General features: G+C 42.0%; 1 protein-coding gene across 4 annotated transcripts in view; it reads left to right on the top strand.

Moving 5' to 3' along the window:
• SGSM3 (small G protein signaling modulator 3) overlaps positions 1–26,603 on the top strand; it is a 52,175-nt gene that overhangs the window by 17,591 nt on the left and 7,981 nt on the right. For 3 of the 4 annotated variants that reach the window (XM_058682120.1, XM_058682119.1, XM_058682117.1), the window contains exons 2-4: positions 24,015–24,134; positions 24,586–24,671; positions 25,131–25,197. In XM_058682120.1, coding sequence (XP_058538103.1) covers positions 24,128–24,134; positions 24,586–24,671; positions 25,131–25,197 — 160 coding nt within the window. In that variant the 5' untranslated portion in view covers positions 24,015–24,127. Of the gene's footprint in view, positions 1–14,093; positions 14,294–24,014; positions 24,135–24,585; positions 24,672–25,130; positions 25,198–26,603 lie in introns of all 4 variants that reach the window. The other variant, XM_058682118.1, reaches the window with a different exon arrangement.

Here is a 26,603-nt window from a genome sequence, read left to right as displayed (position 1 = left end):
ATGTTGTTAGACTTCCATACTCATTTTTATCTTTATATTGATTAAATAGGGGAGCACCTTAACCTTTCTATTCTATGGCTTTCTAAAGGTCTTTAATTTTTTTTCATGCTTGTTTGAATAGGTAACACATTCAAATAGTTCAAAATTCAAAAGGTACAAAGGGGTATTTAAGTAAAAAGTCTCTCTGCCACCCAGTTTCTCTCACAGGCAGCCTTCTAAGTCTTATGTGAAAATGTCCTCATTTTTGTATAGATGTTTACCATTCTTGTCACTGTTTTGCTCCTTGCTTTTTTCACTTAGCAACGTATCTTGGAGCTCATTCCCTGTCAGTACATAAATAGCGGATCCCTTCTCTTTTTTGACAGCTGCACACTGTTCCCTTATATAGTTGCAGTGTAACTTACTTAACCATTCCCCTACTAATGGATATTGAGGTTTTCTAATATTTTTCCATCGCAAACAATGCTGTAGGGAGTGTGCTTCTGTAGGAGTCATTTTCCTGAGGTGTGGGATAAATTTCCAGAAGTGGGAGTTGCTTGACCAAAAGATCTCCAAAGATTTTAATCCAGTTCTGCTTATTAGAGTTCCTGGCACTTAGAAAGCCTTCAGTGAGTGGTAGCTATTACGAAGATAAATGTTATAGATTGATATGTTATAGATAGTATATTAAATATGTTGTATGATATGTTATAGACAGACAGGAAAAGGGGCACCTGACACAAACCTGAGGCAGAGGGAGTGTCAGAGAGGGCTTCCTGGAGGAGGGAATGTTTGGGCTAAGCCTTGAGTCAGGTAAAGTGGAGGGTGTTGCAAGCAGAGGGAGCAGAAGCAGCCCAGCACAGGAGCGTACAAAGGAGTTTGTTGTATGTGGGTATCTTCCAGGAGTTTGGTATCCCCTCCTCAAACAGTCAACACCTGCCACGGGTCAGGCCCTGGGCTAGGTACCAGATAGATATAGGGCAGATGTGTACATATATAAATTACAGTATACTATGAAATAAACAGTAGGTACAGTGATTAGTTTTATCAGAGAAGGGGGGTAGAGGGCATGAAGGTTGGAAGGAAAGGTGTTCAAGGAGGTTGCATCTGAGCTAGAATTCGAAAGAATGGTCAAAGGGTGGTTTAGCTCAGTCGTTCTCAAAGTGTGTTCCCTGTACCACAGCATCAACATGACCTGGGAACTTGTAAGAAAGGAACAGCCTCAGGCTCTGCTCAGACCTTCAGATGCAGAAATTTAGCTTTATGGGTAGCACCTGGCTGGCTCAGTCAGTAGAACACATGACTCTTGATCTTGGAGTTGTAGGTTTGAGCCCCGTGTTGGGTGTAGAGATTACTTAAAAATAAAATCTTAAAAAAGAAATTTAGCCTTTTGGGTTTTGAAAAGTCCTCCAGATGATTCTGATGCACTCCACAGTTAGAGAACCACTGGTTGGGATTATTTAAGGGGAGGGAACATTGTAAAGTTAGGGAGCCATAAACTCTATGATATTGTCGAAAGGTAGCTTGTATTTTTATTATTATTTTTTAAAGTAGGCTTCATGCCAAGTGCAGAGCCCAACACAGGGCTTTAAACTCATGACCCTGAGATCAAGTTTTGAGCGGAGATCAAGAGTAGGATGCTTAACCATTTGAGCCACCAAAGTGCCCCTGGATTATAGCTTATATTTTCAAAAAGTAGTTATTTTATATACCAATCTAAGGAAATGAGAGAAATAAAACTTTTATGTTACATGATCAGCTGAAATCACTTATCTTGAAATTTTAATAAAATGGTCACAAGCCCTATAAGCCCATATTATGTGGGAATTCCAACACCCTCCCCCAGATTTTTCAAATTTAACCCATTTAATCTTCATGAAAACTCTATAAAGTAGGAATTATTATCCCTATTTTTAAACTTTTTAAAATTTATTTTTGAGAGAGAGACAGAGGGACAGTGAGTGCACAAGCCAGGGAGGGGCAGAGAGAGAGGGAGACACAGAATCCAAAGCAGGCTCTGGGCTCTGAGCCGGCAGCACAGAGCCCGATGTGGGGCTCGAACCTATGAGCTGGGGGTCATAACCTGAACCAAAGTCAGATGCTTAACCAGCTGAGCCACCCAGGCGCCCCAGTTATCCCTATTTTTAGACCTTTCCATTGGTTATTCCCCAAACAACCTTCGAGGCTCTTAGGAGTAGGGCAGGCTTTACTGAAGATAGGGGATGGCAAAGGGGTTTTACCCTGCAGGAACACAACTTCACTTGGGGTTTAGATTGTCCTTTCCTGAAGAGGCATACTGTCCTCACCCTCCAGATCCCCCAGCCCACAGGCACACTGAGTGTTAATGTCTCATCGGTCCCTTTATTCTAAAGGATGCAGCTCCTCACCTTGTTTTTGGACTTCTCTTCCCCTCCTCTTTATAGCCTAGGCCGCCTCTAGTTCTGTTCTCCCCTGCTTCCATATTTCTGTTCATTTCTTCTTTTGCTCGGCAATTGACAGATCTGTCAATTCTTCCGCTCCTTCAAGATTTACCTTCCACTTTAATGTGTGGAGCTTATCAAGGTATTTTTCAAAACAAAGATTAACCACCACCACCACCCCCCCCCAACTCTAGGAGGCGTTCTGGAACCAACTATTAAAATAGTAATTCCTCACTGTGCTATAATTATAATATTGTAAAATTTTAAGTATAGGGGTCATTAGGTTAACTGCTTCAAATGGCATCATATTAAACTCTAATGCGAATAATCTGTTATTAACCTAATCTCATACCTCGATTTCTATTTACAAAGCTGACACTTGGGGCGCCTGGGTGGCGCAGTCGGTTAAGCGTCCGACTTCAGCCAGGTCACGATCTCGCGGTCCGTGAGTTCGAGCCCCGCGTCAGGCTCTGGGCTGATGGCTCGGAGCCTGGAGCCTGTTTCTGATTCTGTGTCTCCCTCTCTCTCTGCCCCTCCCCTGTTCATGCTCTGTCTCTCTCTGTCCCAAAAAAAAAATAAATAAAAAAAACGTTGAAAAAAAAAACAAAGCTGACACTTTATTTTTTTTATTTTTTATTTTTAAAAAACTAAATCCAAGTTAGTTGACATAAAGTATAATGATTTCAGGAATAGAATTTAGTGATTCATCACTTACATATAACACCCAGTGCTCATCCCAACAAGTGCCCTCATTAATGCCTCTTGCCCATTTGGCTCATCCCTCCACCCAACACCCTGCCAGCAACCCTCAGTTTGTTCTCTGTATTTGAGTCTCTTATGGTTTGTCTCCCTCTCTGTTTTTATCTTATTTTTGCTTCCCTTCTCTATGTTCATCTGTTTTGTTTCTTAAGTTCCACATGAGTGAAATCATACGATATTTGTCTTTCTTGGACTTATTTTGCTTAGCATAATACACTCTAGTTCCATCCACATTATTGCAAATGGTGAGATTTCATTCTTTTTGATCGCTGAGTAATATTCCATTGTATGTGTACACACCACATCTTCTTTATCCATTCATCAGTTGATGGATACTTGGCCTCTTTCCATACTTGGGCTATTGTTGATAGTGCTGCTGTAAACATTGGGATGCATGTGCCCCTTCAAATCAGCATTTTTGTATCCTTTGGATAAATACCTAGTAGTGCAATTGCTGGATCATAGGGTAGTTGTGTGTTTGTTTTGTTTTGTTGAGGAACCTCCATACTGTTTTCCAGAGTTGTTGCACCAGTTTGCATTCCCACCAACAGTGCAAAAGGGTTCCTCTTTCTCTGCATCCTCACCAACGTTTGTTGTTGCCTAAGTTGTTAATTTTAACCATTCTGACAGGTGCGAGGTGGTATTTCATTGTGTGTGTGTTTTTTTTTTTTTAATTTTTTTTAATGTTTATTTTTGAGAGAGAGAGAGACCGAATGTGAACAGGGGAGGGGCAGAGAGGGAGAGGAAGACACAGAATCCTCCAGGCTCTGAGCTGTCAGCACAGAGCCCAGTGTGGGGCTCAAACTCATGGACTTCAAGATCATGGCCTGAGCCAAAGTTGGATGCTTAACAAACTGAGCCACCCAGGAGCATTGTGGTTTTGATTTGTATTTCCCTGATGATGAGTGATGTTGAACATCCTTTCATGTGTCTGTTAGCCATCTGTATGTCTTCTTTGGAAGAGTGTCTACTCATATCTTTTGCCCATTTCTTCACTAGATTATTTCTTATGGGTGTTGATTTTGATAAGTTCTTTATAGATCTTGGATACTAACCCTTTACCTGATATGTCATTTACAAATATCTTCTCCCATCCCATCAGTTAGTTGCCTTGTAGTTTTGCTGATTGTTTCCTTGCTGCGCAGAAACTCTTCATCTTGATGGGGTCCCAGTAGTTCATTTTTACTTTTGTTTCCCTTGCCTCCAGAGACATGTCAAGTAAGAAGTTGCTGCAGCCGAGGTCAAAGAGGTTGTTGCCTGTTTTCTCCTCTAGGATTTTGATGGCTTCCTATCGTATGTTTAGGACTTCCATCCATTTTGAGTTTATTTTTGTGTAAGGTGTAAGAAAGTGGTCCAGGTTTATTCTTTTGCATGTTGCTGTCCAGTTTCCCAGCACCATTTGCTGAAGAGACTGTGTTTTTTCTATTGGATATTCTTTCCTGCTTTGTCAAAGATTAGTTAGCCATAAGTTTGTGGGTCCATTTCTGGGTTCTCTATTCTGTTCCATTGATCTGAGTTTCTGTTTTTGTGCCAGTACCATACTATCTTGATGATTGCACCTTTATAATACAAAAGTTGGCACTTTAGAGTAGAAAAGGCAAATCTTCAAAAATCCAAATCCTCTCCGAAATGAGACAGATTCGTTAATTTCATTTAAACAATTTTCAAAGGGAGAGTTTCTCATAGAATTGTTTTTATTGCAGATTTTACTATTAGGTGCTCAGCTGTAACAACAGATGACTAGATAAGTCAATTACAGAATATATGGCTATAAAAAACTCTGGTTACTGGGGAAATTTTTGGTAATTTAGTGCTCAGTACAGAAAAATATTTTAAAATATGTATTGTTAGAACTGTGCATATATAGAGAAAAACTAAGAACACAGAAGGGAAGAAAATGATTTATTGGAGTAGCAGATTTGTGACAGAATTTTTTAAAATTTTGATTTCCATTAATGTAGCATAAGTACAAAAGTCAGAGAAGAGTGCAGAACTTCCCAAGAGAAACCCAGTGACTGTGTTTATACTCTAGAGATTTTCTCCTGACCTAGAACCCAAATTTATCCTGCTATAGTTTTAAGTTTATCATTTGTGTTTGTATCTGACTGTATTCTCATTGGAAAAGAATTGATTCTGTTCAGAGTGCTCAGAGGTGTTGGAGAGAAGCGCTCCTGAGCCTTGGGCTCTAACAGCCAGTGTCCCACCAGACCCCAGCTTAGGTTGTGGCTGGGGACCAGGTGCATGAACTGTGGAGAAATTCAGGGGACAGGGAAATATTTCTGTAAAAGTTTTTGGATTTGGAAATAGCATTTTCCCCTTACAGCCCACCTTACGATTGCTGTACTTTTCTAGTCTCCTGGTTTATAAGCATCTTTTTTCCTTTAAAATGCTTTCAGTGGCGGGCTGCCTGGGTAGCTCAGTCAGTCTGACTCTTGGTTTCGGCTCGGGTCATGGTCTCACGGTTCATGGGTTTTAGCCCTGCAGTGGGCTCTGTGCTGGTGGTGCAAAGGCTGCTTGGGATTCTCTCTCTCCATCTCTCTGCTCCTCCCCTGCTCACGCTTTCTCTCTCAAAATAAATAAACTTTAAAAAAATCACTAAAGTGCTTTCCGTGGCTTTGCCTTTGGAAAGTGTTGTACTTGAATATAATAGAAAGCAACTACAGCCCCAGGTGAAGTCACACCTGGGGATTTGGTTTAGGCTTTAAAAACAGCAAAACAACAACAAGGAAAAATGGTGCCTTGGAAACTTGACTGTTAAAGTGTTGTCACTTGTTTTTCCAGTGATTACTTAAACTACTGGGGGGAAACTTGTTACAGTAACTTGAAAAATGACAGACTTACCTGTTAGCAGCTTGGGGAGTTCCTGACTTCACAGGTTGCTAAGATGTCAGATTCATGCTGAGCAGTGTTAGTAAAGTGTTAGCTACAAATGAGAAGAGAAGGAGATCTTTTTCACAGTTATAGATAAGCTATTTCTGATATTTGCACTTTTTTTCCCCACTTACACTTTTTAAAAAAATTTATCTCACATTTTGTTTTGTTTATTTATTTGAGAGAGAAAGAGCGTGAGCATGAGCAGGGGAGGGGTAGAGAGAGAGGGAGAGAGAGAGAATCCCAAGCAGGGGTCGTGCTATCAGTGCAGAGCTGGACGCAGGACTCTATCTCACGAACTGTGAGATCATGACCTGAGCCGGGATCAAGAGTCGGATGTTTAACCGACTGAGCCACCCAGGTGTCCAGTTATTGTATTTTAAATCATGTACTGTCTTGATGCTGATGATTCCACTTTTCTCCTGTTCTCTCTTCAGCTCACTCTAATTGGACTGTCACCTTCACCATTAAAACTTAAAATTCTTGGGGCGCCTGGGTGGCTCAGTCGGTTAAGCGTCCAACTTCAGCTCAGGTCATGATCTCACGGCTCGTGAGTTCAAGCCCCGCGTCGGGCTCTGTGCTGACAGCTCAGAGCCTGGAGCCTGCTTCGGATTCTGTGCCTCCCTCTCTCTCTGACCTTCCCCCATTCATGCTCTGTCTCTCTCTGTCTCAAAAATAAATAAATGTTTAAAAAAAAAAAAAAACAACTTAAAACTCTTGTCAAGATCACCAAAAACCTCCAGCTTGCAGAACCAGCGACCCATTCTCTATCCTCTTACCACTTTACCTCTGGGTGGTACATGACACTGATTATCATCATCATCATCATCATCTCTCCTCCTCCTCCTCCTCCTCCTCCTCCTCTTCCTCCTCTTCCTCCTCCTCTTGGTTTCTACAGCACCACACACTACTAGTGTTCCTTCTACTTCACTGGCCACCCCTCAAATCTTATTTCCTGTTCCTTTCCTGCCTAACCTCTAAGTGTTGGAATGTTCCAGGATTTGGTTCTAGACCTCCTACTCTGCGTTCTCTCCTTAGCCGGGACAGCTAGTCCTGATGATTCCCAGATTCACACCTGTAGTTTTGACGTCTGTGAACTTTATACTCATATACACAATTGCCTAATTGACATCTCCACTTAGAGGGCTAATAGGCATCTCGACTTAACATGACCAAAGCAGATCTCTTGATTTCTAAACCTGAAACTTGCTCTCCCCCATAGTCTTCCTTATCTTGATTAATAGGACCTGCACAGTTGCTCAGGTAAAAAATCTAGGAGTTGTCATTGACTCTTTATTCTGTTATCTACCTCTCCACCTCCACATTGTATCCAGAATCTAGTTACTTGTCACCATCTCAGCTACTTTAGTCAGAGATACTATCTCTTTCCTGGGTAACTATAATAACTTCTATCCTTAGGCCTTCTGTAGTTCATTCTTTACACAGCAGCCAGTGCAGCCAGTGTGATTTCTTTAAAACATGAGTCAGACCATGTCACGCCCCTGCTCAATCAAAGCTCTCCAGTGGCTTCCCATTAAAATAAAATCCCAGCCTCTTTACCATGGGTAGAAGGCCCTCTGTAAGCTAGCTCCTGTCTGCCTCTCCAGAGCTGTCTGCTATTTCCCCCCTCATCGTTCTACCTCCAACACACTAGCCTGTTATTTCTCCAGTGTAATAAACTCTAGTTCTTTAAGACCCTTGCATGAGCCATCTCTTCTGCTTGGGCTGTCCTTCTAGGTCTCTGCAGAACTGGTTCCTTGTCATCTCTGTGGTGTCAGCTGAAATGTCATCTCCTCAGGCCTTCTCCGACCACTCCTCAAAAATAGCCCATCTGCCCCTACCTATCACTCTGAAACTTATTATTCTGTGGGGTTTTTTTCATAGTATGTATTATTACTCTGAAATTATCTTACTTATTATATTGTCTTTTTCTGTCACTAATGTTAATAGCTGGCATCTACTAAGTACATACTATGTGCCAGGTATTATGATAAGTATTTACTTACATTTTCTCATTTGTCATCCCCTTTTACAGATAAGGAAGCTGCAGGTTCACAGGAGCAAGAGTTTTGTCTGTCTTGTTTTATTGCTGTCTCCCTAGCACATGGAACAGTGTTTGGCACATAGTGGTTGCTCAGAAATTTTTTTTGTTGATTGGATAGATGAATGAAAGACTCCCAAATTTATCTCTTTAGTTCTGACAGTTCCATGAAGATGTACACTTGTATATCCAGCCACCTACTTATCTTCTCCAACTGGATATCTGAGAAACATTTATTTTTATTTTATTTTTTAATTTTAATGTTTATTTTTGAGGGAGAGACAGAGAGAGAGAGAGCGAGAGCGCACAAGTGAGGGAGGGGCAGGGAGAGAGGGAAACACAGAAGCCAAAGCAAGCTCTAGGCTCCAGGCTGTCAGCACAGAGGTAGACCTCTCCCGTTCCCTCTTAACTTTTCTCTTGTTCATCATGTTTCAGTTATACTGAGCTCTTTTTTGTCCCTCCAAGGTCTTACCCACCTCAGAGCCTTTGGATTTGTCATTCCTTCTGTCCTAGGACTCTCCACTCCTAGATCTTTGCAAGGCTAGCTTCCTGTCCTTCAGTTATCAACCCAAACAGTACTTCAGAGATTCCTTCCTTGGATTCTATATCACATCAGCCTTTTGTTTTAGTCAGAGTACCTCCCACATTTGGGAATTCTCATTTATTCGTCCATCTGTTTATTTGTTTCTGTTTGATTTTCCCCTCTAGGCTGTAAATCATTGTTGTCCTAGCACATAACATGTGTTGGAGAAATATTTAGGGAGTGAATGACTGAAGAATTTACATATTTCTGGGTGTGCATCCTGCATTATAGTGTTTTCATGTAATGTTAGATCATAAATAGTATCCATATTGCTTAGTCCCAATAATTGGAATTTTTATACTGTTGTGTCTGGCTTTTTTCACTAAGCATAATGTTTTTTTTTCTTCTTTTATGTTACTAAGGTATAATTTACATATGATAAAATTCATTCCTTTTAGTGTACAAGTCTGCAGGCTCTGACAGATACATACAATTACGGAATTACCAACAATCGGGATACCGAATTTCTCTCACCCCACATATTACCCTGTGTAACTATATAGTTAACTCTTCCCCCTACCCCCATCCTGTAGAAACTACTGGTCTGTTTTCTGTACCTATATATAGTTTGCTCTTTCCAGGATGTCCTAAAGCTGGAATCCTGCCATATGTATCTTTTTCAATCTGACTTCTTTCCTTTAGCATAATACACTTGAAGTTTGTCTGTTGTCGAGTGTGTCAGTAGTTGCTTATTTTATTTTGTTTGTTTTGCTGATTAGTAACCCATTATATGGATTTATCACAATTCTTTATCCATTTACCAGTTAAGATATTGGGTTGTTTTCAGATTTTGGCAATCATGGATAAAGCCGCTGTAAACATTTACATACAGATTTTTTTGATGAACAAAAATTTTCATTTCACTTAGATAAATATACCCAGGAGTAGGACTGTTGGGTTGTATTATGTTATGTTTAGCTCTATAAGAAACTTCCAAAATTACTGTACCATTTTGCATTCCCACCAACAACGTAGGGGAGTTCTAGTCGCTCTGCATCCTCATCAGCACTTGATATTGTTAGGTTTTGGTGGTGTTAGTGTTTAGCTTTTTTTTTTTTTTTTAAACTTTAGTCATTTAATATGTGTGTGGTAATATTGTGGTTTTAATTTGCATTTCCCTAATGAGTAATGATATTGAGTATATTTCCACATACTTGTCATTTGTATATATAATTTGAAAATGTTTCTTTTTATTCATTTAAGTAGCCTCTCACCCAGTGTAGGGCTTGAACTCGCAAACTCAAGATTAGGAGTCTCAGGGGGCACCTGGGTGGCTCAGTCAGTTAAGCATCTGAATTCGGTTCAGGTCATGATCTCGTGGTTCATGAGTTCGAGCCCTGTGTCGGGCTCTGTGCTGATAGCTCAGAGCCTGGAGCCTGCTTCAGATTCTTTATCTCCCCCTCTCTCTGCCCCTCCTCTGCTTGCACTTTGTCTCTCTCTCTCTCTCAAAAATAAATAGTAGACATTAAAAAAAAAAAAAAAAAGATCAGGAGTCTCCTGCTCTTCCAACTGAGCCAGCCAGCTGCCCTTAAAAACGTTTCTGTTTGAATCTCTGCCCCTCCTTTTTAAAAAAAATTTTTTTTAACGTTTTTATTTATTTTTGAGACAGAGAGAGACAGAGCATGAACGGGGGAGGGGCACAGAGAGAGGGAGACACAGAATCGGAAGCAGGCTCCAGGCTCTGAGCCATCAGCCCAGAGCCCGACGCGGGGCTCGAACTCACGGACCGTGAGATCGTGACCTGAGTTGAAGTCGGACACTTAACCGACTGAGCCACCCAGGCGCCCCTGCCCCTCCTTTTTTAAATTGGGTTGCTTGTTTTTTTGCTTACTGAGTTTTGAGAATTCCTAATAGTCTAGATACATGTCCTTAATCAGATATGTGATTTGAAAATATTTTCTACCATTTGTGGCTTTGATTTGTTAAAGTCCAACTTATCACCTTTTTTCTTTGATATATCATGCTTTTAGAGTAAAATCTAAGTAATCTTTGCCTAATCAAGGTAATAAACATTTTTTCCTGTTTTCTTCTAGAAGTTTTAGTGTTCAGGGAATCCAGCTGACTCAGTCCATACAGCATGCAACTCTTGATCTCGGGGTTATGAGTTTGAGCTCTGTGTTGGGCCTAGAGCTTACTTAAAAAAAAAATAGAAGTTTTAGTGTTGGGTTTTACATTTAGGTCTGCAATCCATTTTGAGTTAATTTTTTGTATGTGGTGTGAGGTATGGATTAAGGTTAATTTTTTACAGATGACTGTCCAGTTTTTTTAGGACCATTTGTTGCAAAGACTCTTCTTTCTCCATTGGATTGCATTTGTATTTTTGCTGAAAATTAATTGCATTCATTTCTATGGCTGCCATAGTAAAGTATCACAAACTGTCTGATTCGGAACGACCGTAATATTATTTCACAATTTTGGAGGCCATAAGTCTGAAATCAAGGTGTCATTAGGGCCATGCTTATCCTGCAACCTGTAGAGGAAGGATCCTTCCTTGCCTCTTCCAGCTTCTGGTAGCCCCAGATGTTTGTTGGCTTGTTACAGCGTAATTCTAGTCTCTGCTTCACATAGTGTTCTCCCTGTGTCTCTTCACATTGTCTTCCCTCTCTGTAGGTCTGTGTCCACATTTTTTTAATCTATTTTTTTTTAATGTTTTTATTTATTTCTGAGACAGAGAGAGACAGAGCTTGAGCAGGGGAGGGGCAGAGAGAGAGGGAGACAAAGAATCCGAAGATGGCTCCAGGCTCTGAGCTGGCAACACAGAGCCTGACACGGGGCTCGAACTCACGGACTGTGAGATCATGACCTGAGCTGAAGTCGGACACCCAACCCACTGAGCCACCCAGGCGCCCCTGTGTCCACATTTTTATAAGGACAACAGTCATATTGAATTAGGGCTCACCTTAATGATGTCATCTTAAGTTGGTTAAATTAGTAAAGACCCAGTTTCCAAATAAGGTCACATTCTGAGGTATCGAGGGTTGGGACATCAACATACCTTTTTTGGGGAAACACAGTTTAACCATAACATTAATTGGCAATATGTATGGGTCTATTTCTGGATTGCCTGTTCTGTTCCATTGTTTTATGTGTTTGTCCTTTTGCCAGTGCCACACTGTACTGCAGCTTTATAATAAGTATAGAAATAAAGTAGTGTGAATTCTCCAGCTTTATGCTTTTTTTTTCTAAAAATTTTTTAATGTTTATTTTTGTGAGAGAGTGCAAGCAGGGGAAAGGCAGAGAGAGAGGAAGACACAGAATCTGAAGCCAGTTCCAGGCTCTGAGCTGTCAGCACAGAGCCCGATGCAGAGCTTGAGCCCATGAACCGTGAGATCATGACCTGAGCCGAAGTCAGACACTTAACCAACTGAGCCACCCAGGCACGCCTCCAGCTTTCTGCTTTTTGAAAATTGTTTTGAGTATTCTGATTCCTTTGCTCATTCGTTTACATTTTATTTCAATGTTTTTTATTTATTTTTGGGACAGAGAGAGACAGAGCATGAACGGGGAGGGGCAGAGAGAGAGGGAGACACAGAATCGGAAACAGGCTCCAGGCTCCGAGCCATCAGCCCAGAGCCTGACGCGGGGCTCAAACTCACGGACCGCGAGATCGTGACCTGGCTGAAGTCGGACGCTTAACCGACTGTGCCACCCAGGCGCCCCTCGTTTACATTTTAGAATCAACTTGTCAATTTCTCCAAGAAATCCTAGGATTTTGATTAGAATTATGTTGCATCCTTTCCTTGTTCCCAGTCTTAAGGGTAAAGCATTCAGTCTTTCATCATTAAGATGTTAACTGTAGGGGCACCTGGTTGTCTCAGTCGGTTGAGTGTTTGACTCTTGATTTCAGCTCAGGTCATGATCTCATAGTTTTGTAGGTTCGAGCCCCGCATCAGGTTCTGCACTCGCAGTGTGGAGCCTGCTTGGGATTCTCACTGTCCCTCTCCCTCTGCCCTTCCCCCACTCTATCTGTTTCAGAATAAAAAAGTAAATAAATAAAAATAAATAAATAAAAAATATATTTATATGTATAATAATATATTTATTTATATTATTTGTTATTTATATATATTTATATTATATATTATATTAATATGTAATATGTAATATGTAATATATTAATATATAATATTAAAATATATATATTATATATTTATATATATTTATATATATTATTTATATATATAAATAATATTTTTATATATAAAAATAAATAATAAATACATAAAAAATAAATAACTGTGGGATTAAAAAACATTTTTTAAATGTATTTTTGAGGGACAGAACGCAAGCCAAGGAGGGGCAGAGAGAGAGGGAGACAGAACCTGAAGCAGGCTCCAGGCTCCAAGCTGTCAGCCCAGAGCTCAATGTGGGACTTGAGCTCATGAACCATGAGATTGTGACCTGAGCCAAAACCAAGAGTTGCTGCCCAGGCACCCCAACTGTAGGATTTTTGTAGATCTCCTTTATTAAGTGAAGTTTTCTTCTATGACTAGTTTATTGAGATTTTTTTTTAAATCATGAATGGATATTGCCTTTTATCAAACATTTTTTTCTGTATCTGTTGAGATAAACATAGTTTTTCTTCTTTAGGCTGTTGCTACACTTAATTACATTGATTGATTTTTAAATATTGAACATGTCTTGCATTCCCAAGACAAATCCCAATTGGTCTTGATGGTGTTGTTCTTTTTATGCATTGTGGAACTTACATGAAATGTTCATAATATTCTCTTATTATCTTTTTACTGTTTCTGGGATCTGTAGTGATATATCCTCTTTCATTCCTGATATTGGTAATCTCTGTCTTCTCACTTTTTTCAGAGGTTTATTGATTTTATTGATCTTCGCTAAGGAGCAAATTTTAGTTTCACTGATTTTTCCTCTATATTTTTGTGTCCACTTCACTGATTTCTGTTGTTATCTTTGTTATCTATGACTCCCCCCCCCCCCGTTCTTCTGCATACTTTGCATTAAATTCACCAGTAAATTCAACAACTTAAACAATGGACAGATTCCTTGAAAGTGCACAAACTACCAAAGCTCACTCAAGAAGAAAAAGATAATCTGAATCACCTCATCACTATTAAATAAATTGTAGTTGGAAACCTTTCCACAAAGAAAACTCCAGGCACAGAAGATTTCATTGGTGATTTTTACTTAACATCTAAGGAAGAAGTAATACCAGCTTCTACACAAACTCTTCCTGAAAATTGAAAGGGAGGGACGACTTTCCAAATCATTCTATAGCAAATGTTGTCCTGACATCAATACCAAAAAAGGCGTTACTAGGAAAGAAAACAGATCATATGTCCTTCATCAGCATAGATCCAGATATTCTCAACTTAGTTTTAGCAAATTGCATTCCACAATGTATAAAAGGGAGAATGCATTGTGATGACCCAATGGGATGAGCTTCAGGTATTCCTCATTTTCCTTTCAGGTTTTTCTTTTGCCAACCCTGGGTACTTTCCTCACACACATGCTGTGACCAGTATTCAGATGAAGATTGGGAACACCCTCTGCAGATTTCTGGAGTTCTTTGCAAGTTCTGTGCAAGCCTCCCTTCTCCATGTCTTTGCTCTCCTTTGGCCTCCTCTAGCTCTCCACTCTGTGTCCTGGGCCAGCCGGCAAACTATCCAGGTGGGAACTGGGATGATGATTTGTTTTCTCTGTCTCAGGGCTCACTGTCCTGTGCTGCCTGTCTTCCAATGTCTGAAAACCATTGTTTCATGTATTTTTCTGTTTTAGCTCAAGTTGGGAAAGTAAATCCTTGTAACTGTCTTGGCCAGATGTGGAAGTCCATAGTTGGAATTTGAAATGATTGAGTCACATTTTATTGTGTCATTATATCAAAATGTTGAAGTAAACATTTTCATGCACATACTGTTTTGCTTCTATTGAATTTAAAAAAAATTTTTTTTGATGTTTATTTTTGAGAGAGACAGAGACAGAATGCGAGTGGGTTGGGGCAGAGAGAGAGGGAGACACAGAATCTGAAGCAGGCTCCAGGCTCTAAGCTGTCAGCACAGAGCCCGACGCGGGACTCAAACCCACGAGCCGTGAGATCATGACCTGAGCCGAGGTCAGATGCTCAACCAACTGAGCCGCCCAGGCGCCCCTATTGAATTGTTTCTTTACATTTCCAGGAGGAACTTACTGGATCAAAGAGTATGAAAATATTTATGGGTATTCCATTCCCAAGGGAACATACCAATTTATAGCAATTCATGAGTGAACTAATTTTTTTTAAGTTTATTTATTTTGAGAGAGAGAGAGAGGAGGGTCACAGAAAGAGGGGGACAGAGGATCTAAAGTGGGATCTGTGTTGACAGCAGAGAGCCCAATGCAGGGTCTGAACTCCCGAACCATGAGATCATGACCTGAGCCTGTCAGACACTTATCCGACTTAGCTATCCAGGTGCCCCGAACTAATTTTCTTTCACAAAACTAGTTTTTACAGCATTGAGTATTTTATTTCATCATTATTTTTTTAAGTAGGCTCCATGCCCAGTATGGGGCTTATGATAATCGAGACCAAGAGCCACATGTCCTATTGACTGAGCCAGCCAGGCACCTTGAGTATAGTATAGTATAGTATAGTATAGTATAGTATAGTATAGTATTTATTTATTTATTTATTTATCTATTTATTTAAAGATTTTATTTTAAGAGAGTGTGTACACACGCACAAGCAGGGGAGGGGCAGAGAGAGAAGGAGAGAGAATCCCAAGCAGGCTTCCCACTGTCAGTGCAGAGCCTGATGTAGGGCTCGATCTCACATGACTTGAGATCATGACCTGAGCTGAAATCAAGAGTCAGATGCTTAACTGACTGAGCCACCCAGGCGCCCCTGAGTATTATATTTAAAAAAGTAGTTTTATGGGGGCATCTGGGTGGCTCAGTCAATCATTGAGTGTCCATCTCTTAATTTTGGCTCAAGTAATGATCTCAAAATTTGTGGGTTTGTGCCCCATGTCAGGCTCTGCCCTGACAGCATGGAGCTTTCTTGGGATTCTCTCTTTCTCTCTGTCCCTCCCTTGCTCATGCTCTCTCTCTCTCTCTCTCTCTCTCTCTCTCAAATAAACTTAAAAAAATAGTTTATGTATGTTTATGTACATATATATGTAAATACGTATAGTTATACATACATATATATATGTGTGTGTGTGTGTATATATATATATATATATATATATATATATATATATATATATTCATGTGTGTTTGTATGTATATGAATGCTTCCATCACCAAAGGGTCTGATCTCCTTGGCTCTCTGGGTCTCAAATTCAAAACCTCCGAGAAGGGATTTATTAGGCTATTTTGGGAAAGACACTCATGCCTGGTCTCATCATGTTTGGCAATAGCTGTTGAGTTGTATGATTGGTCCATTTCACATCTGTGTTCACCCACAACCAATCAACTAGGGTCAGAGAGATGAAGTCACATAAATGTAAACAGCTTCCCAGAATTATGTAGATGGAAAAAAGTGAGTAAGGGAAGCAGTTTCAAAAGTTTGGGGTTAGTGTGGTAGGGAGGTTGCTATTTTCCAGACACCCAGAAGAAGGGAGAATATGGCATAAATAAAATACCAGTTAGTTATTACCATGGTATGAAATGTTTTTACTTTTTTTTTCTATTTACTTTTTTTTTTCATTTGCTGTTGTTCTTTCATTCGTCTTATTTATCTAACATGTTAGATAAATGTTTATTGAGAGACTTCTGAGTGCCAGGGATACAGAGGGAAGCAAGATGCAGTCTAGTTTTGTGGGGTCAGTTGGCCAAAAAAGAAAAAGGGATAAAAATGCTATGGGATAAGTGCTGTGATAGGAGCACAGGGAGAGAACCTCAGCTAAAGGCACAGAAGAGACATGAAGGTATATTAGTTATCTTGGATGCATACACATCACCCTAAAACTTAGTGGCTTAAAACAAAAATAATCATTTATTATCTCTTACAGTTTCTATGGGTCAGAAATTCAGGAGCATCTTGGTTGGGAGATTGTGGCTCATGAGAGGAGAGAGTCTCTTATGACATTGCTGTTAGATGTTGGGCTGGAGCTGCAGTCATCTGAAAGCTTGGGACTAGGGGATCTGCTTCCAAGGTGGCTCACTTAAGTGGCTTGCGAAGTTGGTGCCTCTCCATGGGGCTTCTTGGGTGTCCTCACAGCATGGCAGCTGACTTCCGCCGGAGCAGGTGATACAAGAGACCAAGGTGGAAGCTGCAGTGCCATCTATGGCGTATCCTTGGAAGTTATGCATGGTTACTGCTGCTGTATTGATTGGTCTCAGAGGTTAGCTGGAGTTCAGTGTGGAGAGGACCTACACAAGGATGTGAATACCAGGAGGTGGAATCATTTGGGGCCATCTTGGAGGCTGGTTACTACAGAAGGCTTCTTTCTATAACAAGGTGTTGTTTCAGTCGAGTTGTTATAAATGGGAGTCTACCTGACATAAGGAGAAGACCACTATACACTAAAGAATGGAGACATTTGGGCAGCTGATAGGGGTAGACCAGCATCACTGTAGTGTAAGGTAGATGTGGGGAGAGAGAGGTGGAAGCAGGTGGTGTAGGACCTTGTGTTGTTAGAGAATGTGGCCCTTATTCTAGGTGTGAGTTAAGCAGGAGATCAGGGATCAGATTTACATTTCAGGAAGATAATGTTGGCAGAAGGAAGCAGCTGGAAATAGGAGCCTGGAGCTTGGGGGAAAGGTGTCCTCAGAGGAAAGAGTGGTTGTGAAGCTTGGACAGCGCATGAGGTTGCCGGAATAGCTCTGAGTAAGGAAAGCAAGGGCCGAGGGTGGAGCCCACATACATTTTAGAGGTATGCTGAGGAAGAGAAGCCAGTAAGAAAAACCAGTAAGAATCCCAATGTTTCTGTACCCTACCTTGAGAAAAGTACTCAAAATATTTTCCAGTAAAATGTTCATGTACCACTGATCATTTATTGTCTGATTTTTTATCGAAGTATAGTTGACATACAACGTTCTATTAGTTTGAAGCGTACAACATAGCGATTAGACAAGTTGCACGTGTTATGCTGTGCCCACCACAAGTGTAGCTACCATCTGTCATACATCACCATTACAATACCACTGACTGTGTTCCCTGTGCTGTACTTTTCATCCCCATGACCTGTTCATTCCATAGCTGGAAGCCTGCATTTCCCACTCCCCTTCCCCCATGTTGCCCACCCCCTCACCTCCCTCACCTCTGGCAACCAACAATTTGTTCTTTGTATTTATGGGTCTGTTTCTGCTTTCTGTCTGTTTGCTTGTTTTGTTTTTTAGAGTCCACATAAAAGTGAAGTCATCTGATATTTGTCTTTCTCTGGCTTATTTCACTTGGTGTAATACCCTCTAGGTCTCTCCATGCTGTCACAAATAGCAAGATCTTATCCTTTTTATGGCTGAGTAGTAGTCCATTGTGTGTGTGCATGTGTGTGAACAGTACATCTTCTTCTTCTTCTTTGTTTTTTGGAGACATAGAGCATGAACAGGGGAGGGTCAGAGAGAGGGAAACACAGAATCTGAAACAGGCTCCAGGCTCTGAGCTGTCAGCACAGAGCCCGACGCGGGACTCGAACTCACGGATCGCGAGATCATGACCCGAGCCAAAGTCAGCCACTTAACTGACTGAGCCACCCAGGCACCTCAGTATCATCTTTATCCATTCATCTGTCGATGGACATCTGGGTTGCCTATCTTGGCAATGTAAATAATGCAAATAATGCAGTAAATATAGGAGTGCATATATCTTTTTTTAAAATGTTTTTTTAACGTTTATTCATTTTTGAGAGACAGAGCACGAGTGGGGTAGGGGCAGAGACAGAGGGAGACACAGAATCGGAAGCACTTCAGGCTCTGAGCTGTCAGCACAGAGCCTGACGTGGGGCTCGAATCCACGAACTGTGAGATCATGACCTGAGCCGAAGTCAGGCGCTTAACCGACTGAGCCACCCAGGTGCCCCTACATATATCTTTTCAAATGAAATTTTTTGTTTTCTATGGATAAATATCCAGTAGTATAATTATTGGATCATACAGTATTTCTATTTTTAATTTTTTGAGGAACTTCCATACTGTTTTCCACAGTGGCTACACCAGTTTGCATTTGCATCAATACTGCAGGAGCATTCCTTTTTCTCCACATCCTCGCCAACACTTATTTTTCTTGTCTTTTTGATTCTACCCATTCTGACAGATGTAAGGTGGTATCTCATTGTGGTTTTGATTTACATTTCCCTGATAGTGAGTGATGTTAAGCATCTTTCTGTTTGTCTGTTGGCTGTCTGTATGTTTTCTTTGGAAAAATGTCTATTCAGGTTCTCTGCTCATTTTTAATTCATATTATTTGCCTTTTTTGTGTGTGTTCAGTTGCGCAAGTTCTTTATGTATTTTGGATACTAGCCCTTTATTGCATATATCATTTGCAAATGTCTTCTCTCATTCAATAGGTTGCCTTTTCATTTTATTGATTGTTTGCTGTGCAGTAGTTTTTTATTTTGTGTAGTCCCAATAGTTTTATTTTTGTGTTTGTTTCTCTTACCTCAGGGACCTATCTAGAAAAATGTTATTACTAAGGCCAATTTCAAAGAAATTACTGCCTGTGTTTTCTTCTAGGAGTTTCATGGTTTCATGTTTCACATTTAGGTCTTTAAGATTTTACTTTTTTTTTTTAATGTTTATTTATTTTTTGACAGAGAGACAGAGCATGAGCGCGGGAGGGGCAGAGAGAGAGGGAGACACAGAATCCTAAATAGGCTCCAGGCTCCCAGCTGTCGGCACAGAGCCCAACCCGGGGCTTGAACTCACAGACTGTTGAGATTGTGACCTGAGCTGAAGTTGGACGCTCAACCGACTGAGCCACCCAGGCGCCCCTAAGATTTTAGTTTTTAAAGCGTCTGTAGTAGCTACATTATCCTCTTACACCAGCCTTTCTTGGACTTCCCTGCCCTTGCACCTCTCCCTCCCAATTAGTTGTTACCAATAGTTTTCGGTGTCCTATCATTTTTTCACAGAGAAAAACAGCCTTTGGGATCTCAGCCCCTTTAGAATACAAATATTTCTGCTTTTGCTGCTCTGGGCTTTCGTGTTCCCTGGCAAATGTATGACCACCTCTGCAATTGTGGCAACCCTGCTGTATTGTCAAGAAAACTAGGATAGAAGGTCAAGAGTGGAGGAAGGATAAAATCTCCTTCTTAACACACACAGATTTACAGGTTCATCTCAGTCTTTGCTTTGTGAACAAAATTTGCCTTTCAGGAAATTGTAGGATTTGCAAACTAGGGAGAAATATACTGGAGGCAGAGTAAAAAGATTCCTTTAAGCATGTAAATTTAATTAAAAAGAAATCCTTCTGTGGCACCTCAAAGTTGCTTGCATCAATCCTGTTTTTCAAAAGTTTCTTTCTGCCTCTGTACCCCTGTGACAACAGCAGGGCAGCTGGTGACGTGGCTAAGTTCTTAGCTGCTTCCACCAACTCCCAGATGGCTGCTTTCAGGAAGTTGCCATAGTGACCAGAGGCAGGAAAAACCTGCCTGCCCAGCTTAGCAATATCATATCCGGCTTCTACTGGGGACTTGGAGACTCAAGGGCAGTTGGCGGGAGATGTGGCATATGCGTATTATTGCAGAGCCTCTTTAAAGTGTATTTAGAATTTGACCATTTCTTGCCGGTCCCACTGTAGTGAAGCCAACGTCATTCCCACCAGTGGCACTCCTGCCTCTGCACAGCAGCCAGAGAGCTTTTAAAACCTAAGTCAGATTCAGGTTCCCCTCTGCGCAGAACCCTGCTGTGATGTCCCAACTCCCTGAGAATAAGATACAAAGTCTGCACACACTGTCAGGCCCACTGTGACTCCTGCCGTGTCTCCCACTCAGGTTTGCTCTTGCTCTTCCTTCCTGGTCCCCAGCCTGCTGGCTGCCTTGCTTCTGCTTCAGCCTTCCAATTATGTTCCTGCCTCAGAGGCACCAGCTGTTCCTTCTGCCTGTCTCCCTTTTCCCTCAGATAGGACTTGATCCTTCACTTCCTTCTTTAGTCTTTGCTCAGATGTCCCCTTATCCTCAAAAGTTTTTTTCTGACCACTTTATTATACATAGCCTCTCTCTTCTATACTCTCTACACTTTACCTTGATTTATTTTTCTTACAGTACTGAAGTTGTCATGATCTGGCTCAGCTATTTCTGTGTTTTTTGTCTGATTCTCTACTGTAACGTAACAGCTGGGACTTGGGATTTTTGCTGTTGCATCTCAGCCTTTAGAACCATGCCCGGCATGCCCGGGGACGCCTGGTGGCTCAGATGTTAAGCATCCGACTCTTGGTTTCTGCTCAGGCCATGATCTCATGCTTCGTGGGATGAGCCCCGCTCCAGGCTCTAGCACAGAGCCTGCTTGGGATTTTCTCTCTCCCTCTCTCTGCCCCGCCCCCGCTTGTGCTCATTCTCTCTCTCAAAATAAGTAAACTTAAACGAAACAAAACAAAAAACATGCCTGGGTTGTGGTGGTCCTCAGTAAATGCTTGTTGAGTGAATGAATGAGTGGGAGGCAGGTCAAGGTCGGAATTGTCTCCCTGGCTCTCCACAGCTGGAGACAGCTCATTTCCTCCACTGTAAGCAACACCCGCTTCCTTCACACTTTCTCTGTCCCTCCAGAAAAAAACAACCAAATCACTACCTCTGTGGTGTCAGTGATGAGGATGCTGGTGATGATCTAGCTGGTGGCTGTGTGACATCAATGCACCAGGCCAGATGGGAGGTAGCATGGTTTTGTAGGAGGCTACATTATTGGAGTCTGTTTGGAAAACTGTACGTGGGTCTTTTCTAGGCTAATTTTTTCTGTATAACGAATAGAGGCATCTACTTCAAAACATGTTATAAGGATTAAATGATGACATGATTTTAAAACTTCTCAGTCCCTTTAATGTAAAAATATGTAATGTTCTATCCAGCACAAAACTCTGATTGAAACCAGGCCCTACATATCTGTTACACTGAAGGAAGACATTCGGTTCTCATTACCGTCCTTGCGCAGAACAGGCAAGCCTAGGACAGCTGACCTGTTAGGGAAGCTCAGTGGAGCTTGTCTGGAAGCAGCTCTCCCAGTTGGGCAGCAAGGCCTCCCTGATGGGCATTTAGGCCAAATGTGGCATGGTCAGGGTGAGTCTGAGGCAGGGGTGGAGGTTAGTGACCAGTTGAGCTGCACTTACTAGCTACGAGATGACTCTTGCCCCCAGATTTGCAGATAGGTCTTTGAAGAGAATGGGGACTTTTTTCACATGGCCACTGTGAGCATAGGCTCGAGCTAAGGACCTATGGGGTGATGTTTTCTCACAAGTTCCCTTTGCTTTTCTTTTTTGCTTCTTTCTCAGTCACCTGACCCTTCTGGCCTACCAGAATTCTGTGGCAGAGAGTCTGGAGAAGTTCTGTGGGCCAGAACAGCAATGGCCACCTGAAAAATTGACAAAAGCAGATGTTTCTTTTAGGTCTGGGTCTGGGTGAACATGATTTAAAAAACTGGAAGGCAGCTTGTCCTAAAATATTTCAGCCACCTCTCTGTATTGCTACTTCCTTTTTATTTCACAGAGTCCAAGCCTTTCATTCCATAGTTGGAAATAAAAGGCTTCATATTCAGAAAAGGCTGAAGAAGCTATTCCAGAAACTGCATTTCTGTTGAAGCTCAAGTAATAACAGATTCTTTTTAGATCTAATAGGAGCAGGTTAGAAATGGGAAGTTAGAAATTGAGAGGACACGCCAGACAATGGCTTTTTCTTATTTTTAAAAATTGAAATATAATTCACATGCTATAAAATTTACCATTTTTAAAGTGTACAGTTCAGTGGTTTTAGTGTTTCTTACTGTTGTGCAACTGTCCCCACTATCCCATTCCGGAACATGTTTCTTCTCCCCAAATGGAAACCCTGTTAGTGGTCACTCTGCAGTCCCACTGCTCCCCCCATCCCCAAGCTTGGCACTCACTACCCTATTTTCTACCTATGAATTTGCCTTTTCTGGACATTTCACTTGAATAGAATCCTACAGTATTCATCGTCTTGTGAGCGGCCTCCTCACTGAGCATAATATTCTCATGGTTTGTTGACAGGGCTGCACGTATCAATACTTCACTTTCCTTTTTACAGCTAAAGAGTTTTCTGTTGTATGGACAGTCCATACATTTTGTATAGCCATTTGCCAGTTGGATTTTTTCTCCTTTTTGGCTAAAATGAATAATGCTGTGGTGAACATCCGTGTACAAGTTTCCGGGTGGACATGCTTTCATTTCTCTTGGGTGAATAACTATAGGAGTGGAATTACTGGTCATGTGGGAACTCCGTGTTTACCTTTTTGACAAACTGCCAGACTGTCTGCAACAGCAGCTGCTTAATTTTATATTTTAAGTCCCACCAGGGATGTGTAAGGTTCCACTTTCTCCACGTCCTTGTCAGCACTTTCTTTTTGTTACAGCCATCTTAGTGGGTGTGAGGTGGTATCTCATTAAGGTTTTGATTTGCATTTCCCTGATGAGCAGTGATGTCCAGCGCCTTTGACTTGCTCTTTGGCCACTAACATCTCTTTTTGGGGGAAATGTATATGTGGATCTTTTGCCCATTTTGTCTTTTTTATTGTTGAGTCCTCATTTTGTGAGAAGGCAATAAAAGGGAGGGAGGCAGGAGTTTCAGTGGCAGCAGGAGAGATCTAAATTAGACTGTGGTCTCTTGGTTTCCCAGTTGCAAGGCTGGTGACAAATACGGTAAAGCTGGACGGCTGGATGATGTTGTAAATGTCAGTATTGAGGTGAATTAGAGGCATTGATCCAGAAGCTAATTTGTGTTCTACTGAATGGTTCCTCAAAGATTCTGGCTTGGGAAAACTTATTCATGGAGGTTTGGGTGGTGGCTGGTTTTCTCTTTTCTCTCTTCTCTTCTCTTCTCTTCTCTTCTCTTCTCTTCTCTTCTCTTCTCTTCCTTCTCTTTTCTCTTCTCTTCTCTTCTCTTCTCTTCTCTTCTCTTCTCTTCTCTTCTCTTCTCTTCTCTTCTCTTCTCTTCTCTTCTCTTCTCGGAAGAAATATGTACCTGAGCCTAGGGCATCCGGAAGTCTGTATATAGGATTCACTCCTTTAACAACAATGGGAACTGAGTGGACACTCCCCTTGGCTCACAGAACTGTTGAAAACATCAACAGCTGCTTCAGAACATATCCTGTGTCCTCTCTCAGATGAAATGGTCAGAATAGGAACCTTTTCTTTCAAGTGTGACTTTTCCTTCTCACTGCCCCTCAGCCAGGAAAATCACAGTGGTGGGTAGGAAAGACACCCAGCAGAGGGGCTGCATTAGAATGACTTTCCCCTCTGCTCTCCTTCTAGGGCAAATGTTTCTGGACCAGATGAAGCCTGAGGAGCCTTCCAGCTGTATGATAATAGGCTAGGAAGCCTTCTGAGTGTGGATTTGCTGAAGACTTGCCCTGCCTCTCTGCACAATGTCAGGTGGGAGGCAGGCCCAGGGCTGGAGATGGGTGAGAGGCTGCCCAGAGGGAGGGGAGGGTCTCACTTGGGAGGGCCATCCAGTGGAATGGAAACAGGCAGACCTTTGAGGGTAAGAGTGGGAGAAAGGAGGAGGTCCTCCTGCGGGTCATATAGGATTACCATAACTTTGCTCAGATCTCCAGTATCCCCGAACCTCACACTGGGTGGAGGAAGAGCCAAGGAGATGAAATTTGGTTATGTTTTGTAACATGTGGCGCTTTTTCTTTTCCTTCCTCCAGAAAGCTGCTCATCTAGGTCTCTTCCCCTCCCTCACCATCCCACTTCAGATGGTGCGGTCCCTTTGCTGTTGGGCGCCCTTGTTGGGGGGAGTGGGGGAGATCCCAACTTGAATTTTTCCCCGGAATGCTCTGAATTTTCTTCATCTCCTATTCCTGGTCCTCCTCGATTTTAGGAAGCCACACACCTTCTGCCAGTGGCCCCTTCTCAGCCCTGACTCCAAGCATGTGGCCCCAGGAGATCTTGGCCAAGTCCACGCAGGTACAGCTCTGCTCCCAGGCTGTGGCGCCAAAGGGAACCTACTGCTGTAGCTTCCTGGGAGTGGGTAGCCACACCCCTGTGGTCATTCAGGCTCAGAAGCCACCATCAGACATGGCAGCTCTATGTCCTCTGGGAATCAGTCATTAGGTCGGAGGAAAAGTATTATGGCATCGTGTGTCCAGTGTTATCAGGATGCAGAGATGCATAAAATCTGTTTCTTACCCTGATCTTATTATCTTTGACCTCTAAGAAGAACAAGGAAAATGCTAGGCCAGTTTGAGAGGGTGGTGGCCCCTGTAGCTGAGTGATAACCACAGAGGCTTCAAGGAAGGGTGGCCTTCGATCTGAGTCTTGAATGCCAGTAGAATTTCAACAGACAGCAATGTAGGTGGCATTTTATAGAATTTGTGGTGCCAGACCTGTGGCCATACAACTGACTGTTCCTCACCGTGGTTCTAGAAGGAAGAGTCAGCAGAGCAACCAGAGTTCTTCTACGATGAGTTCGGTTTCCGCGTGGACAAGGAAGGTAAGATGGAGCCCCTGGTGTAATCTTGCTGGTGTCTCTTGTAATCTTGTTGGCGCCTGGAGCTCCAGCTCTGGTGACTCTCACTGTGCAGCTGTGACCCGGGCTCTGGGTGTTTCACCTGCTTCTTCATCAATGGTGCTGCATGCTGTTACAAGTATATGGAAACTTCTGATTTTTTAAAATTTAGATTAATTTTATTGATCTGCACATCTGATAATAAAAGCAATAATGTTCATTTAGTGAAGTTGAAAAATACAGCAAAGTATAAAAATAAAAACAAAGTGACTCCTAATCCCACAACCTAAATATAATTGCTGATATTTTAGTTTATTCCTTTCCTGGTTTTGTGTGTGTGTCTTTATATACTTTTCATAACTAAAATTATGTCATCTATTCATTTTTTATATTGCTTGTATAGCATTCCTTCTGTTAGTTAAGACTTATTTTTTTTAAGTTTAGTGTGTGTGTGTGTGTGTGTGTGCGCGCGCGCGCGCCCGCCCGCGCGCACACACGCAAGGGAGGGGCAGAGGGAGGGACAAAAAGAATCCTAAGCAGGCTCCACATTGTCAACGCAGAGTCTGATGCAGGGCTTGAACCCATGAACCATGGGATCATGACCTGAGCCAAAATCAAGAGTCAGACTGAGACACCCAGGCGTCCCAGGACCTCTTTAAAAGCGTTTTTTTCAGTGGTTGCATTATATGCCATTATAATGGATTTATCATAACATTTTATAACTACTCTTATGTAAGTGGGCTCCTAGGCCATTTCCATTGTTTTCTATTCTAAATACACCTGTTGGTTCCCAGGCGGGCTGTCAGGAAGGCTGTCTGCCCGAACCCAGGCCACCCTAGCTCAGGCCAGCACTAGCCCTGCAGGAGTTTACTGGGCTGAGGCCAGTCCTCTTCAGGTTGCTCATGTTCCAGTTCTGACACAAGTTTCCTTGTTCTCTGGTTTGCAGGCAGATACATGAAAGTTAAAACCCAGGCCTGTGAGGAACACAGGGAACTCTCTAGCATAATGGAAATGATGGGGACCACATTGAGACATTTGTTTATTGATACTCAGCAAAGTATACACTTAAAATTTGTGCATTTTGCTGTGTGTATGTAAATTCTCGAATGGTGAAGTTTTGGAAAGCTGAGGCTGAGGGCGAGGCTTTACAATGAGTGAGAACAAGGATCTTTGTAAGGCTAATGCTCCCTCGTGTTGCCTGGTGCCCACAGGAGCTTTGTCAGTGTTCACGTGACCATTTCAGGGGCCGTCCGCGGGTTGTCCACCCTCCACTGCTGCCTCCCCAGTGCCTCGAACAAAACCAAAGGTGGTCTTGGCCTTGTGGAATTCCCAGGCAGCAAACAAATAAATGCATGCTGGGGGCAAGAAGAACTCTGAAGAAATCTGGGGCT

Source organism: Neofelis nebulosa, chromosome 8 (assembly GCF_028018385.1).
Source record: "Neofelis nebulosa isolate mNeoNeb1 chromosome 8, mNeoNeb1.pri, whole genome shotgun sequence".
Classification (NCBI taxonomy): domain Eukaryota; kingdom Metazoa; phylum Chordata; class Mammalia; order Carnivora; family Felidae; genus Neofelis; species Neofelis nebulosa.
The sequence above is the reverse complement of the archived record's forward strand: the minus strand, read 5'-3'. Positions and strand labels throughout refer to the sequence as shown.